Source organism: Podarcis tiliguerta (assembly GCF_965153285.1).
Source record: "Podarcis tiliguerta genome assembly, chromosome: 3".
In the NCBI taxonomy this organism is placed as follows: domain Eukaryota; kingdom Metazoa; phylum Chordata; class Lepidosauria; order Squamata; family Lacertidae; genus Podarcis; species Podarcis tiliguerta.
This window is the reverse complement of record NC_139536.1, coordinates 11,733,924-11,750,916: the sequence shown is the minus strand read 5'-3', so window position 1 is coordinate 11,750,916 and position 16,993 is coordinate 11,733,924. Positions and strand designations below refer to the sequence as shown.

At 44.0% G+C, this 16,993-nt stretch overlaps 1 protein-coding gene across 7 annotated transcripts in view; it reads left to right on the top strand.

Moving 5' to 3' along the window:
* The window catches only part of EML6 (EMAP like 6), a 164,869-nt gene that overhangs the window by 39,270 nt on the left and 108,606 nt on the right, over window positions 1-16,993 (top strand). For 4 of the 7 annotated variants that reach the window (XR_014509244.1, XM_083432422.1, XM_083432421.1 and 1 more), the window contains exons 3-5: window positions 7,308-7,467; window positions 13,613-13,711; window positions 14,862-14,930. Coding sequence is in view for 3 of the 7 variants with exons in the window: in XM_083432422.1 (XP_083288548.1) it covers window positions 7,308-7,467; window positions 13,613-13,711; window positions 14,862-14,930 (328 nt within the window). In the remaining 4 variants the exon portion in view is untranslated. Of the gene's footprint in view, window positions 1-7,307; window positions 7,468-13,612; window positions 13,712-14,841; window positions 14,931-16,993 lie in introns of those variants that run through there. The other 3 variants (XM_083432423.1, XM_083432424.1, XM_083432425.1) reach the window with 2 other exon arrangements.

The window sequence follows — 16,993 nt, the reverse complement described above, 5'->3', positions numbered from 1 at the left end:
CAGCGGAGTGCTTTTCCGAGAGGCAGGAATCCTGCAAATACGGTGGTACCTCAGGTTATATATGCTTCAGGTTACAGACTCCGTTAACCCAGAAATAGTACCTCGGGTTAAGAACTTTGCTTCGGGATGAGAACAGAAATTGCACTCCGGCGGCGCGGCGGCAGTGGGAGGCCCCTTTAGCTAAAGTGGTGCTTCAGGTTAAGAACAGTTTCAGGTTAAGAACGGACCTCCGGAACGAATTAAGTACTTAATCTGAGGTACCACTGTATATTCTCTGCGGTGGTTGCTGGCATGTCCAGTATATGGCAGCGTAAGGCATGTGAGAATGACACACGTAACATTTCCCACAACACAAAGTTACACATAGTAATAAAAGAAAACACTACATTTTTATGGTGCGGGGTTAGAATGCAGTAGAAATATCTGTCATGTAGGTCTTTTAGCAGGCTGTGCACTGGTAGATCCAAGAGATATAAATATTTTCATTGAAAGATTTTCGTAGATGATTAAGGTACAGAAAACATCCATGTTTTCAATTCATAGAGTTCTTTCTATGGGTCAGTTACATTCGGTGTGAGATGCTGCTGTCATAGGCATTGTGAGGTTTTGTGGGGATAGAAAGTGGGGGGAAAGAAAGGGGGGCAATGCATAGTTCGGAAAATACCCAGGACTACTTTTCTGATGGATTTTGGGCGGGCCAAGAGCACATGGATGCTGCAAAGGTCTCATTGTCACATCAGAATCATCACTGTTTGCTTTTGTTAGGTGGGATCAGAGTGTCAGTCGGTAAGCAATGATTGGAGTACTGTGTCCGGTTCTGGGCACCACAGTTCAAGAAAGACACTGACAAACTGGAACGTGTCCAGAGGAGGGCAACCAAAATGGTCAAAGGCCTGGAAACGATGCCTTATGAGGAACGGCTAAGGGAGCTGGGCATGTTTAGCCTGGAGAAGAGGAGGTTAAGGGGTGATATGATAGCCATGTTCAAATATATAAAAGGATGTCACATAGAGGAGGGAGAAAGGTTGTTTTCTGCGGCTCCAGAGAAGCGGACACGGAGCAATGGATCCAAACTACAAGAAAGAAGATTCCACCTAAACATTAGGAAGAACTTCCTGACAGTAAGAGCAGTTCGACAGTGGGATTTGCTGCCAAGGAGTGTGGTGGAGTCTCCTTCTTTGGAGGTCTTTAAGCAGAGGCTTGACAACCATATATCAGGAGTGCTCTGATGGTGTTTCCTGCTTGGCAGGGGGTTGGACTCGATGGCCCTTGTGGTCTCTTCCAACTCTATGATTCTATGATTTGTGTGTAACTCCAAAAATGTTATGGAACCAACCTGTGGTAGCTTGATTGGTAAGAATCTTAAGAAGAAGAAAATTGATCCAGCATATCTTCCTTGAATAGCAGTCATTCCATTAGCTGACAGCTCAAAGTTGAACACAGTGATCATAATTTTGACAATTTGATTGAATAGTCCCTTTAATGCACGTTCCCTGTTGGGTATTTGAGGATCCATTTAAGTGGATCGTAATAAATCTAAAAAACGACACGTTAAATAAGAAATCATGCATGGTAGGTCTCCATTGTCATTTCTGCAATTGAAAATGCACGTTGAAGAGATCTATGCTCTCCTAGGAGGAAGTCATTACTGTTCTGTGTAGTTATTGAATGAAATATAGTTTGCGTTAAGGGTAACTGTATGCTTCCACTTGGAGCTCTTTGTTGCAAACATAAAGCAAGGGGAAAGTAAATGGCATCCCAGCAGTTCTCTTCCTAAGTGGTGCCTTTTGCATGTGAATACTTTATTCTCCCGCATTAAGCAAGTCTGCTGTATAAAATATTGTAGAGAACCTAACATGTAGCCTTTCAGCTTCGACAGAGCTTTACAAATAATTTTTTTGGGGTTCCTATGAAGATAAAGAGTGCTTTTCACTGAAGCCTAGAAACAGGGAAGGTCTTTTGCATAGAAAAAAAGCATGCATTTACAACATTACTATATATATATATATATATATATACACAGTGTATATATATATATATATATATATATATATATATATATATATACACACAGTGGTGCCCCGCAAGACGAATGCCTCGCAAGACGGAAAACCCGCTAGACGAAAGGGTTTTCCGTTTTTCAATGCGCTTCGCAGGATGAATTTCTCTATGGGCTTGCTTCGTAAGACAAAAATGTCTTGCGATTCTTGCGATTTTTTTTCGCTCCCCACCCCCTTTTTCTAAGGCACTAAGCTGCTAATAGCCTTTTAGAAGCTAATCCACTAATCCCTTAAGCCTTTAATAGCCGCTAATAGCCGCTAAACCACTAATAGCGCTAATCCGCTAATAGGGTTGCTTCGCAAGACGAAAAAACTGCTAGACGAAGAGACTCACGGAACGGATTCTTTTCGTCTTGCGAGGCACCACTGTGTGTGTGTGTGTGTGTGTGTGTGTGTGTGTATATATTGCTGTAACACTTATAAATATGTAAGCAGCCATTCCTGGATGGTGCTTTTGGCTTGCTTTTTTTTAATCCCAGGATTCTCCAAAGTGTCTTAGGGGTATACATATACTCACCCTAGCATCTGATTAAACATTTGTTGGAACCATCTATCAGGAACTGGTTTGCAATTGTTGGCTTCCTCGCTCAATAAATGAGGGAGTTAAATGAGAGATGGAAGCAGGAAGATGTGGCAGAACGGCAGAAGAACAGGAGGCCTGGATAGCTTTTTGCTGCGTGGCAAAGCGATGCCTAGGAGCCTCTCTCACATGGCCATCGGATGGCGCAGATTGCAAGGTTCCCTTCATTTGGCAAAGCTCCATTTGTTGTTATGTGAACAGGGCTTGGCTTGTCCACACTTGAAACCTTTTGCAAATAGAGAGGAATAGCTAGGGTTACCATATGTCCAGGAAAACTAGGACATGTCCTCTTTTTGATGGCAAACATGCCCATTCGGGTGGATTTTTTTACAATTTAAAGGAAATGTTTGGGGGTTGGGCTGGGGCTGCTCTGCATGATGCGGATGCTGCCAGCCCGAGTTGGGAAAAGAGGCACATAGGCATGGCAGTGGCAGGCCCGCACCTGCATGCCTCTTTCCCCGGCTCGGGCTGGTAGCAGCTCAAGCTGTCGTCCTTTTTGCTCTTCAAGATATGGCAACCCTAGGAATAGCAAGCAAGAGTTGGCAAGCGACAGGCAAGGGAGCATATTTAATAAGCCCAGAAAATAACGGAAACATTTTAACATAATTCTATTTATGGTACGAACAGCTCAAAAGTCATGTACAATTAAAAGTTAAAAATTCTGTGTTTTCATATTCTATGAATATAATTCAATGAGTTCAAGATGGAAATCTGTCCATTTCTAGGGTGAATTTTAATTGCTCTTATTCTCTCTCTGTGTGTTTTTAAAGTCCTTATGTACACCAGTAAGAAATACCAAATATTAAGTGGCATATTAAATAACTGAATTAAAAATGTTTATTATTATTTATAAAATTCTACCCACCCTCCCAAATTACTTAGGAGAGGTTTACAAAAAACCCTTACCCTTTTTTTTTTAAAATCCTCACAACTGTGTGACTGTTTCAGGCTCATTGAAAGAGCTTCATGGCTGAACTCCAGTCCTTACTCAGCAGCTAACTGCTACACTACACTGGCTTTCTAAATACATATTCTAACAATGTGTTGTTCTGGACGTAGTTTGGACAAGTTCAAAAAAGCATAAACATCGCAAGCAAACTTCCAAACGCCAACTAGAGATGTGAAAAAGTAAGCAAGGACTCAGTTGTGTAGCAAGACTTCAGCTCTTAAATGCAAGAGCAAGATGCGTTTCTGCCTCTTTGGCGGCGCTGCCGTTGCGTGCTGAGGTCCCCAAAACACCCCTACCCCAATAACTCACACATCACACATAATTTTTGTTTAAGGTTTTTGGCATAATTTTGGCCACAACTTTATTAAAATACAAATTGTGAGTGGTTGCTTAGGCATTGGTTATGACTAGCTGTCCCCTTCCCCCGCCTTGGGGGACAGCACTGACTCCCGGATTCCAGCGAGAGCCAGTGTGGAGGAACAAGATCAGGGATAACTGGAGCTGCGCCACAGACCCTCAGCTTCTCCCCGCATGCTCCCAGGAGCTTACGCGGCCCGCACCCAATTCCAGGGGTTTGGATGAGAGGATGGTAAGCCCCTGAATTCCTTAAATGGAATTCCTGTGCAGCAGCAGCATTGGAGGGGCAGGCACAGCCAATCCATACCCCTCCACCAACCAATTTAACCAATGCCTAACCGCCAACCTTACAAGTTGTGACGATTTGCTACACAGTAGGCAAAAACCAATTGGCACACACTAATCAGCCAAAAGGAAAAATTCCTACCAGGCCCCCGCATCAAGGCGGACGACCCCATGACAGGCATAGCAAGGGCAAAGCACAAGCCCAATCAAGGGAGGGCGGGCGGGTGATCCGGTGCCCACAGCGAAAGAGAAAGGAACATGCTGTGAGCCTTGTTTAAATAACCTCTGTTCCCACCCCTAAATTGGCAACATCAAATTTACCCCAGTAACACCAACCACCAATCCGATCCAAGCCCCTTCAATCTATCCTGCCTGGCAACCATGGGGTGCTTTGCTCGTCCCCATCCGCAACACGTGCTCTCCTTTAATGAGAACACGCTTTGTCACAAAAAACCCTCAGACTTTTTTGTGGTAAGGGAAATGATGGGCAAATGAATTGGGAACTGAGTTGACCATCGCTCGATGCAATTTTGTACAACCTCACTGCAAACAGAAACGAATGCTCGACCTCCGTGCAAACGTTGCGGAAACAAAAGGACGAATGCTCAATAAGCAGGTTGTCTGGAATGGCCCTACGAAAACAAGGAACTAAACAGAACATAAACAGGGAAAGTTTATAGCATCATCTGAACTGAATCGGCTCTTGGAGAAGATAGGATATAAGTTTGTAGCTTATCAAATTTTATTTGAATTTAAAGGTGGTTCTGGATCTTCCCTCCCCCGCCCCAGACTTTGCTGTAAAGCTTGAAAATACGTTAGAACGACAGAAATAGCAGCAGAAACAAAACTGTGTATTCTCAGTGAAGCAGAGTTTTAGCAAGATAGGAGATTCTGGGCAATGCACAGAGTACTGCGACAGAAATTGCGGAGGTGGTGCAAGTTTTGCCATCTGGCAAAGACCCTCAGCCAGATGGATTCGCTAATGGCTCCTATATAGTATTCAATCAGGCTCTTCTGAAAGGCGTGACTGGCATCTTTAATTATTCCAAATTAAGAACGAGCATGCCAGATACTGCCTTGGATACAAAATATATAAGCGATGCTTTTTAGAAGGTAAAAAGTCCTGGTCCCAGTCACTGTGCTTCATTACATTAGTAAAAACGAAAGCATGTTAGCCAAATTGTTGCCTTGTGAGTTATTTCTCAAGTATTTGGTGCATCAAGGCAACATTTTTAATGATCTGCTTTTGCAAACTTCTTATTTCATGGACTTTCAGTTTGTTCAGTTTCAGGAGTTACTGTTATTTCGGTGGATACTATTAAAAAAAAATACTTTTCACAAATCTTAATGTATACGGCTGCAATAGAGGGTGAAATGGGGTCACCCCGTTCTCTCAGCTGAGAGCCCACCAGCCATTTGCCTCCTACTTTCACTGAACTATTTCCATTCAAGCTGGTCGTTATAAGGACTTCGTAACTTTAAAAAATAGTGCCTGGGTTTGCTTGTTTTCCTCTTCCCTCCCCTCCCATTTTTCTTCTTGTGCTGTTTCTTTTAGATTGTAAATATGAGGACAGGAAAATACCTTACTTGTAACTCAACTTATATAAGCTACTCTGGGACCATTTTTGGTGAAGAGTGGCGTAAAAATACTTTAAATAAATAATAGTCCGGGCAGTTAATGTAGAGCTTTCGGCGTTCAAATATCTGTGGCCTTTTAGAAGTGGGTGGGATGTTCACAACGAACAACCCTCACCCCCCGTTTTATTGTATCTATGTGTGGGGTATGGGTGTTTATTTGTTTGTAAGTCACTTTGGATAAGAACAGTGCTTTTTTCTATTAAAAAAAAGGGTTTTAGGGGTAATCTCATTTTCCTACTCATTGAAATACTGCCCCTCAATGAAGCCAAACTCAGATTCACAAAATGTTTAGGAGTATGTGTACCCCTGCGTACCCCCAGGGGGAAAAAGCACTGGATAAGAATAAGAATGGTAGAAGAACTGTTATTCTCTCCTGTTGGAATTCCATGTTGAGTTTGCCTTGCTATGTGATTGGTAAGGGCAGGGTGTAGTTATAGGGGTAAGGTAATGGTAAAGGGACCCTTGACCATTAGGTCCAGTCGTGGCTGACTCTGGGGTTGTGGTGCTCATCTCGCTTTATTGGCTGAGGGAGCCAGCGTACAGCTTCCGGGTCACGTGGCCAGCATGACTAAGTCACTTCTGGCGAACCAGAGCAGCGCACGGAAACGTCATTTACCTTCCCGCTTGAGCGGTACCTATCTATCTACTTGCAGTTTCACGTGCTTCCGAACTGCTAGGTTGGCAGGAGCTGGGACCGAGCAACGGGAGCTCACCCCGTCATGGGGATTCAAACCGCCAACCTTCTGATCAGCAAGTCCTAGGCTCTGTGGTTTAACCCACAGCGCCACCTGCGTCCCTTTAGTTATAGGGGAGGGTGTGGTTATTTCCTCTTACAAAGCAAGATCGCCCTTCAGAGTAGCTATTATGAGTTGTGGGGCAAGAACTCCCTCTATCTTTGTGTGGGCTTGAGGGCCCTTATATGTCTAAAGAGAGAAGTAGTTAGATCTGGAAGACAAAAGCAGCATCAAGCGTCTGTTGCCAAGCCTAGTTTCCTGGACCAGAGAGGGTACTTTTACACCTGAAATTGCAAGTGCTTTGACTTCTCTGTTGGTCTCCTTCTAGCATTGCAGTGTAGAGAGAGCCTTAGAGGCCCCTTGGACCACACAGCGAGACCTTATGAAGGTTAAAGGATGACACCCCTTGCAGTGCCAACTGCAAAAGAAAAACTGGAGGTGGAGCAGGGCAGCAATCAACTGCCTGGAACCTTGAGCAAGAGCACTACTGTTTGAGACCTGGGATGCACTGCAACATTTTGTTGCAGGTCCAACTTCTGTGTTCACAAAAAGTATATGGATGGGCTAGGGGGCAGTGATTCATGCACTGATAAAATAATGTTGAGAGCGTTACTGAAAATGTGTAAACAAAAATAACTATGAGTGCATTCTCTGATAACGTGGTACTGAACCCTTATTTTTGAACTATCCCCCCCCCCCCCCAGTCTAGCTCTGCACCCGGAAAAAACCCTGGTTGCTACAGGGCAAGTTGGGAAGGACCCTTACATTTGCATCTGGGACTCCTACAACATACAGACCGTCTCCATCCTGAAGGATGCTCATACCCACGGAGTTGCCTGCTTGGCTTTTGATTCGGATGGCCAGGTATGTATCTACAGTATTTGGTTAAGAGCTAGTCATTTCAGAAGGCCTTTGGAGTACCAGGCTGAGATGGCTTAGCAGCATCTTTCAGTTCTCGTTGTTGCCGCCTTAATATACCACCCTGCTGTGTTTTCATTGGATTGTGTTGTCACTGAGGTTTTAGTGTTTCAGGTGTATATACAGTGGTACCTTGGTTCTCTGTTCCAGACGTCCGTTCCAAAACCAAAGCTTTCCAAGACCAAGGCACGCTTTCCCATAGAAAGTAATGCAAAATGGATTAATCCGTTCCAGACTTTTAAAAACAACCCCTAAGATAGCAATTTAACATGAATTTTACTACCAAAGAGACCATTGATCCATAAATTGAAAGCAATAGTGTACTGCAGTCACACAATCAATCAATCAGTAGCTGAACTGGGTTCCCCACAGTCACAAAAACAAAACAAAAAAGAGCCGCAAAAACCAAAACGCAAAATAAATAGCAAAAACAGTCAGACCTCAGCGTAACACTCAAAACGGAAGTGTGGCACTCAAATTGGAATTGTAACACTCAAATCATCAGCGTAACACTCAAAATGGAAGTGTGGCACTCAAATTGGAAGCATGACACTCAAAACAGAGCACGTTCGGCTTCCGAAAAATGTTCACAAACTGGAACACTTACTTCCGGGTTTGCAGTGTTTGGGTTCCAAGTTGTTTGAGTACCAAGGCGTTTGAGAACCAAGGTACCTCATTGTGCATTGTGAGCTACCCTGAAAGCTCTGCTGGGGCCAAAGAGGCTGGTTAAAAATTGAATAAGTAGGAACAGTTCATCAAGTCATCATTAGCACTCTGCTATTTGTGGGCAGGGGGCTGTATGCCTTTTAAAATATTTCATAGAAGGGCACCTGATGTTGCCATTTCACAAGCCAGTATACAATGCCCTTCCTGCCACCCTAGCCTGCTTTCTTAGCCCTCTGCTTGTTTTCTTATTGGGAACTCTATGCTTCTTCTCTCAGGACCTCTCCAGACATCCTTTTCCTCGTGCATTCATGATGATTTGTACTTTTGACAATACTGGGGCAGTCAAACACAACCCCACTTTCAATACCATTTGCACCTGGAAATGTTTTGGGGTTGGTCATACTGTTGGTCATACTGGTTGCGGTGCTCATCTTGCTTTCAGGCCAAGGGATTATTGTGTCAGGAACCTATTGCAGAATATACCTGCAATAAAACACTAGTCTAGAGACCACCTCAGAAAAAGGAAGAGGAAACCTTTGTCACTTTTTAAAAGCTATCGTTTTGTATCACTGCTGGCGTAAACCAAATATTCTGTTTTACATGAGTGAGTTTAATACTACCTGTAAACCATCCAAGCTGGTTTCTCAGTTCTGCTGTTCTGTTCTCGTCTGTGCCAGGCACAGGGCAGTAAGAAGGAAATTAGAAGCTAATCTGATTTATTTGCTTGAAAATACACTTCTCTGTCCAGAGGAAGGAAATGAGAGAGGCACTAGGCATCCAGCAGGTTTCAATCATCCCAATTGTTATCTGCAGTAAGCTTTATGATTAATTGCAGGCCATTGTTCCCTTTTCCATAGAAAAGTTCAGCAGGAACACTAAGAGACAAGAGCTGTTGCCACCTCTAAGTGTATATCTACACTGCATACGAAAATTAGTTTCACAGTCATTCCCTCTCCTGAGAATTACAGTTCTATGAGGAGAGAAACTAGGGAGTTAAGAGGCTCGGCATCGTCTTCAAACTGCAGTTCCCCAAACTCTTTGGGGAGGTAGCTAGATGCACCTTTTAGGCTGCTACAGTTAGCTGTATTTCAGTGGTGTTTAGATGGGAGGCATAATTCTGTTTGCTGAACTGTGTGGCAGGTTTTCATTTCTCATTTTCCAGCAAGGGTAGCTAAGAAAATACCGTATTTTTTGCTCTATAAGACTCACTTTTTCCCTCCTAAAAAGTAAGGGGAAATGTGTGTGCGTCTTATGGAGCAAATGCAGGCTGTGCAGCTATCCCAGAAGCCAGAACAGCAAGAGGGATTGCTGCTTTCACTGCACAGCGATCCCTCCTACTGTTCTGGCTTCTGAGATTCAGAATATTTTTTTTCTTGTTTTCCTCCTCCAAAAACTAGGTGTGTCTTATGGTCTGATGCGTCTTATAGAGCGAAAAATATGGTAATTTAATCCATAAGACTTGAGGGCTTGTGCACTCCCTGCCAGAGGCCAGTTCTAGTGTGCAAGAGGAGGAGTGCAAGACAGAATTAACATTTTCCCTGTTTCCATTGATGTGTGAGAATAATTTGTTTACAGGGCCTATAGGAGGTTCCCAGCTCAGTATTTTTAAGCAGCCTAGGGAGAAGATAGCCTCATCTTAAGGTGCATGTGGTAGGGTTGCCATCTTTCAAAAAGTGAACACCCAGACATGAAGGCTGTTGAGCTTTTTTTGCAATTACAATTATCCGTCACAATTTCTTCATATTATTTCTGGATAGTAGGGAGGAAATATATATATGGGGTCATAGAATTGTAGAATTGGAAGGGACCCCAAGGGTCATCTAGTCCAACCCACTGCAGTGCAGGAATATCAGCTAAAGCACACAAGACAGATGGCCATCCAACCTCTGACTGGAAACCTCCAAGGAAGGAGAATCCACAATCCAAAATTCTTTCTGATGTTTAGTTGGGATCTCCTTTCTTGTAACTTGAAGCCTTACTGGTCCCAGGGCACATTTGGACATCTTAGGAATTGCCGCGGGCACCACAAAATACAGTGGTGCCCCGCAAGACGAATGCCTCGCAAGACGGAAAACCCGCTAGACGAAAGGGTTTTCCGTTTTGGAGGTGCTTCGCAGAACGAATTTCCTATGGGCTTGCTTCGCAAGATGAAAATGTCTTGTGAGTTCCTGCTAATTTTTTTCGCTCCCCACCCCCTTTTTCTAAGTCACTAAGCTGCTAATAGCCTTTTAGCAGCTAATCTGCTAATCCCTTAAGCCTTTAATAGCCGCTAATAGCCGCTAAACTGCTAATAGCGCTAATCCGCTAATCCACTAATGGGGTTGCTTCGCAAGACGAAAAAACCGCTAGACGAAGAGACTCACGGAACGGATTCTTTTCGTCTTGCGAGGCACCACTGTACTCATTTAATAGAAGAAAAACTGGCAGAGCTCACAACCGCCACACCTCAAAAACCAAACAAAGCACAAACAACAACAAAAGCAGGAAGCACTGCCTAAGGCCGTTGTTCCCAATTAGCTAGGTACTGCAGAACCCCTGTTTCTCAAAAGCCAGGCCATTGACCCCCTACTTTTGAAAACTTTGATATCTCTATGGCAGCTTTTGTGATGTGAATGGTGTCACAGACCCTCTGGGACCACCAATAGGAAACCACTGCCCTAAGGCATACGACCATTGTAATTTTATGTTGTGAACCACCCTGAGATCTATGGGCGTGGAGCGTCATTAATAAATAGTATTATAACCAAAAGAATCCACATCCCCATTTAAAAAATGGGGTGGCAGGGGATCTTGATGGGTGTTGAGGAGTTGTCTGAAGGGAACATGTTGCTCACAGACACCACCCTTCATCTGTTCTCTAGGAGACCACAATCTTTGTTATTCACTCAGAGATTGTAGTCTTTTTTGTGTTGTCCGTCTTCATTGCTGCGTTTTGCCCCAGGACCTTTCCACCTGTATGAATGAACGGCTCCAGCATCTTCTTCTGTAACGGCAAATGGTTTTGTCGCATTGCCTCACCAATGTTGATGTGCCCATTAGTTGGAGCCTATCAGTGAGTTATCCATGCCAGTTTCATCGGAGCGTATTTCTAATGAACCAAGCCAGTTAAACCAGCCCCATTAATTTTGCATTGCTGGTGATTGGCAGTGCTTTGAAAAAGCTTCAAAGGCACCGGCGGTTTTCAGGCTCAGAAAGGCTTTGAGGAAATGGTTTCAAAATTTCAAAGGCCACTGTCTTGCAGAGCAAAGATCTTTTAGTGTAAAAGGAGATTCTCCATTTGCACCGAAATTAATAGCTTTGAACGTTTCCTGTCCTTCTAGAATATTTTCTTGGGACCATTATTGTGCCAACAAGTAACAAATTAGTAAGCAGGTTTTCAACTCAGGTGCATGTTAAACCAGACAAGTGTTTCTGCCATCCTTCACACATGCATATTCATCACCTTATAGCTGCAACGTGTGTGAATTGGCAAATAGACATTTTATGCAGCAGTACCTAGCAGTTTGAAAGCACACCAGTGCAAGTAGATAAATAGGTACCGCTCCGGCGGGAAGGTAAACGGTGTTTCCGTGCGCTGCTCTGGTTCGCCAGAAGCGGCTTAGTCATGCTGGCCACAAGACCCGGAAGCTGTACGCCGGCTCCCTCGGCCAATAAAGCGAGATGAGCGCCGCAACCCCAGAGTCGGCCACGACTGGACCTAATGGTCAGGGGTCCCTTTACCTTTATCCCAGAAAAGTCCATTTGGGCAGGGAAATGAAGTCCTTAATTTGGGGAGGGGCTATAGCTGAGTGATAGTGGGACGCGGGTGGCGCTGTGGGTAAAAGCCTCAGCGCCTAGGGCTTGCCGATCGAAAGGTCGGTGGTTCGAATCCCCGCGGCAGGGTGCGCTCCCGTTGCTTGTTCCCAGCGCCTGCCAACCTAGCAGTTCGAAAGCACGCCAAAGTGCAAGTAGATAAATAGGGACCGCTTACCAGTGGGAAGGTAAACGGCGTTTCCGTGTGCTGCGCTGGCTCGCCAGATGCAGCTTGTCATGCTGGCCACGTGACCCGGAAGTGTCTCCGGACAGCGCTGGCCCTCGGCCTCTTGAGTGAGATGGGTGCACAACCCTAGAGTCTGTCAAGACTGGCCCGTATGGGCAGGGGTACCTTTACCTTTATAGCTGAGTGATAGAAAATGTTCAAGTCCTCAGCATCTCCAAGTAGGGCTGCAAAAGGCCTCTGCTTGCATCTCCAGAAAGCTGCTGCCAACCCCTGCAGACCAGCCTTTCTCAACCTTGCGTCCTGAGGTGTTGCTCGTCTACAACCCCCATCATCCCCAGCTAGCAGGGCCCAGTGGTCAGGGATGATGGGAGTTGTATTCCAACAACATCTGGAGACCCGAGGTTGAGAAAGGCTGCTGTAGACCTGGGTTTCCCAATCTTGGGTCTCCAGCTCTTTTTGGACTACAGTTTCCATCATCCCTGACCACTGGTCCTGCTAGCTAGGCATGATGGGAGTCGTAGCCCAAAAACAACTAGAGAACCAAGTTTGGGAAACCCTGCTATGGACAATGCAGAGCTAGAAAGGTCAAAGATCAAAGGTCTGATTCAGTTCAAGGCAACTTCCTATGTTTCACCAGGGAAAAAAAATATTTCCTTTAATATTCTTCATAAAATAAACACCAACATGAAATAAAATATGCAGTTATGCACCCCCAAAACCAGGAGAAATTGTAATTTAACAAGGCTAAACAATATTCAAGCTTACATTATATATGTCGGGCTGCCATACGCCAATCGAAAATGTTGGGTTTTTTTGGCGTCTTTGTTAAGAAAAAGCTCAGCAACTTTCCTTTTTGAAATATGATTCCAGTAGCTAATTTTCATTATCATTAAAATCTGCCAACCACTTTGATGCTGGAAATACAATACTTTTTGATGGAATCAGTTCACGCATTCAACTGCCACTGACAGATTCACTCCAAGGGTGTGTCAACCAACTCTTTAATTCAGTTCTAAGACCATTAGAATAGTTCCAGTGATGGCAGCATGCAGGATACCAATGTTAAAGTATTTTAAAACTTATTGAGGAAGATTTTGAGGAGTGAGGTTATTACTCCTCTGCTCCTTTCCATAGCAGGTTACTCAACCATTGCTGCTGTATCATTTCTTCTAGTAGATCAAGAGAATCAGGTGACAGCAAAAACTGCAGAAAAATTTAGCTGGGGCAATTAGAATGATATCTGCTATTTGGTTATTGATGCAAACCTCCAGAATGTATTTTGTATAGTTAAGGTTTTTTTACCTCTATCTTTCAGTACATTGTGTTTTATTTCATTGCTATGGCTAGTCGCTAATGCAAATAAAGATGCTTCTTATGACAGCAGTGAATAGCTAACTCCTGAGTGGGTGTTCATTTAACAAAATCATTCATTTCTTCTTCTTTTAGCGTCTAGCTTCAGTGGGACTAGATGCCAAAAACACAGTCTGCATTTGGGAATGGAGGAAAGGAAAACTTCTTGCATCAGCTACTGGCCACTCAGACAGGGTAATCAGCTAATGCGTTTGGCATAAACGTTTTTTGTAATATTTCTGAAATATTTCTTGTAACCCTTTTTGTTGCATTGATGGAGCTGTTAATTTCTCCCCCACCCCACCCCCAATTAAGTTAATGCTCACAGAAATACAATATTATAATTTAGTTCATTAAATTATTGTGGGAAGATGATATTTCGTGATATTATAGAGAAAGGGAAATTAATAAGTGGGACTTCCGTGATAGGATCTCCCGACAATTTTTTCTCTACTTGAAAGTAACAACAGGGGCTGCTAATTTGATTGGAGAAGGGACACAGGCAGAAAGTGCGTGTGTTTATCTTCCCCCTGTGCCATTTCCCTAATCAAGCACCCCTTCCATCTTTCCAAGTTGCCATTAGCAGTGGCGGAGACTAGAGGAATCACAGCTAAAGCATCCCTGTCAGGTGACCATCCAACCTCTGCTTAAAAACCTCCAAAGCAGGAGAGTCCACTACGTTCCGAGGGAGTCAGATCCACTGTCAAAGAGCTCTGTCAGAAAGTTCTTTTTGACATTTAGCTGGAATCTCCTTTCTTGTAACTTGAATCCACTGGTTTAGGTCCTACCCCCTGGAGCAGGAGAAAACAAGCTTGCTCCATCTTCCGTGTGACAGCCCTTTAGATACTTGAAGATGGCTATCCTCTCCCCTCCTAGTCTCCTCTTTTCCAGGCTAAACATACCCAACTCCTTCAACCATTCCTCATAAGGTACATGCATTGTATCTCCCTGTCCCTCTCCGGTGGGGCTTATTGAAGTCTTGTTCAGTTCCTTCAGCTGTGCTGTTATTAACTGTGTTATTTACTGGCGTTTTCCAGCCATTGTCAGTTTTGCCGTCACATTTGTAGATTGTTTTTGACACTGAGGGATGGAGACATAAATGAAATTAAGACAAACACTTGCCAAGAGGTTTGTATGCCTTACATGGTCTTCATGATGCTGTTTGTGCTTCCCATAAACATTTTTCATCCATATGGAAAGTCAGCTATATTCACGTATATTATTGGTAACAGAACATTGGGACTTTAGAGAGAACCAGGCATATGTTTATTGAATTTATGACATATCTGATATGAATGCATGTGGTTTCTAATTTAGTGTAGCAGTTTTGAATATTTTTTGACAGATCTTTGATATTTCCTGGGACCCATATCAACCCAACAGAGTGGCTAGCTGTGGAGTGAAACATATCAAGGTAAATTGGTTTTGATGCTTTGCATTGCCAATGAAAGAAACTCTTTATAATTCCTTGGCCTATTTTCTTTTACATTTTTTTTTTAAAAGCAGTGACTGTTATGTAGCCAGCTCCGTGTGGCAAACTTCCAGAACTATTCAATATAAAGTGATTGCAGTGACGGACTGCTTATCAAGCAAAGCAGAAGGGACACATAGTATAGTTTAGGAAATATTTATTTCCTGCTTGGCTTTCTCTCTCTCTCTGCATTTTTCCCAAGATGAATTGATTTAGAGTGAAGATTACTTGAACCAGCAATTTAAGTAATCACCAAATGGAAAACGTTAAATTGCAATCACCAATTTTAATCAAATTTTTCCATTTGTATTTCACTTTTTTCTCCAAGGCCGTGTTTTCTTTGGCTGCTATACCCAATTCCAACATATCAATTTACAATTAAATTCCATGTTATTCTGTATTTCTCTTTGTTTCTCAGGGTAGCACTTGCATCTACTTATGTCCTCCCTGTCATGCGTGTGCACACACACACACATATACTTAAGCAATTATGTCGCACAACATTTTTCAGCCTTATTAATTAAGCATAATTAGTTATGCATTGGGGAACGGAAGCTGTAGCCAAGCCTGCAGCGCAGCACGAAAACCAACTTGTCGGATTTTGTTGTCAGAGTCCAAAAGATGGGCCCCGTTTAGCCTGTAGAATTCACTTTGTTTAAATGAGACACCCAAGACTGGAGTAATGCAATATTCTAATACCACATAAAGGTAAACGGACCCCTGACCATCAGGTCCAGTTGTGACTGACTCTGGGGTTGCAGCGCTCATCTCACTTTATTGGCCGAGGGAGCCGGCGTACAGCTTCCAGGTCATGTAGCCAGCATGACTAAGCCGCTCCTGGCAAACCAGAGCAACGCCGTTTACCTTCCCGCCGGAGCGGTACCTATTTATCTACTTGCACTTTGACGTGCTTTCGAACTGCTAGGTGGGCAGGAGCAGGGACCGAGCAACGGGAGCTCACCCGATCGCGGGTATTCGAACCGCCGACCTTCTGATTGGCAAATCCTAGGCTCTGTGCTTACAGCATTATGGAATAGACAAGTGCTGTGAACACACCATCATTTTAAAGCACATTCAAGAACACACACCCAAATAATCCTTAGGACTGTAGCTTGTTAAGGGTGCTGGGAGGGGAAACTACAATTTCCAGTATTCTTTGCATGGAGAGAAATGTGCTTTAAATCTGCGGCATGTGCCAGTCAAGGGCGTAGCTATAGCTAGCTGCTCCGGCATCCGGAGGGGCGGGGCGGGGCGAGCTGCCCCCGGGGCGCCATGGCGATTCGCGCCCAGGGACGGGGCGGCGAGCTGTCCACGGTGTCCGCCTGGAGGACGCAAGCCCCAAGCTGCCGTTTCAGGCAGCTCGGGGGTCCAAGCCACCGTGTCACTCCCTGGAGAGATGCGTGGCTCGGGCACACTGCCATTTTGTCACCCCTTCAGTGATGACACCCAGGGCAGACCGCACCCCCACACCTGCCTTCCTACGTCCCAGTGCCAGTGACTCTTTACCTGTTACAGATTCAATTTTTTGTCCACACTTTACTAATTATTACATGTAAGGAAGGATATAATTTTAAGTAAAATGGAATTTTCAAAATGTATAATTTCAGATTTGAGAAACAAACAGGCAAAAACAAGTACTGTCGCATACGTGAAGCCCTGAATATATATATTTTATGTCCTGGCACTCAGGAGCAAGTTAGACAGATTGCAGTTACTTCTCCTCAATTAAGTGGGTGTGAGAACCAGAATGATTATTTTCTGCCAAGAGTCTTGCATCTCTAACATGGCACTGTGTTCAGATTGCTAAGGTGAGGCCTTAGGAGAAGAATTGCTGTTTGTTGTTCTCTGCAGGAAGCTGAGCACTCGCATTTATTATTTTGGCACCTGGGATCTGTAAAACCGATGTCCTGATTAACCCAGGCAATCATCATTCAAGCCAAACAAACAACGGCATGCCAGAATTTACTAATATTGTCTGAAGGCAATCAGTTATCCAATCTGGCAGG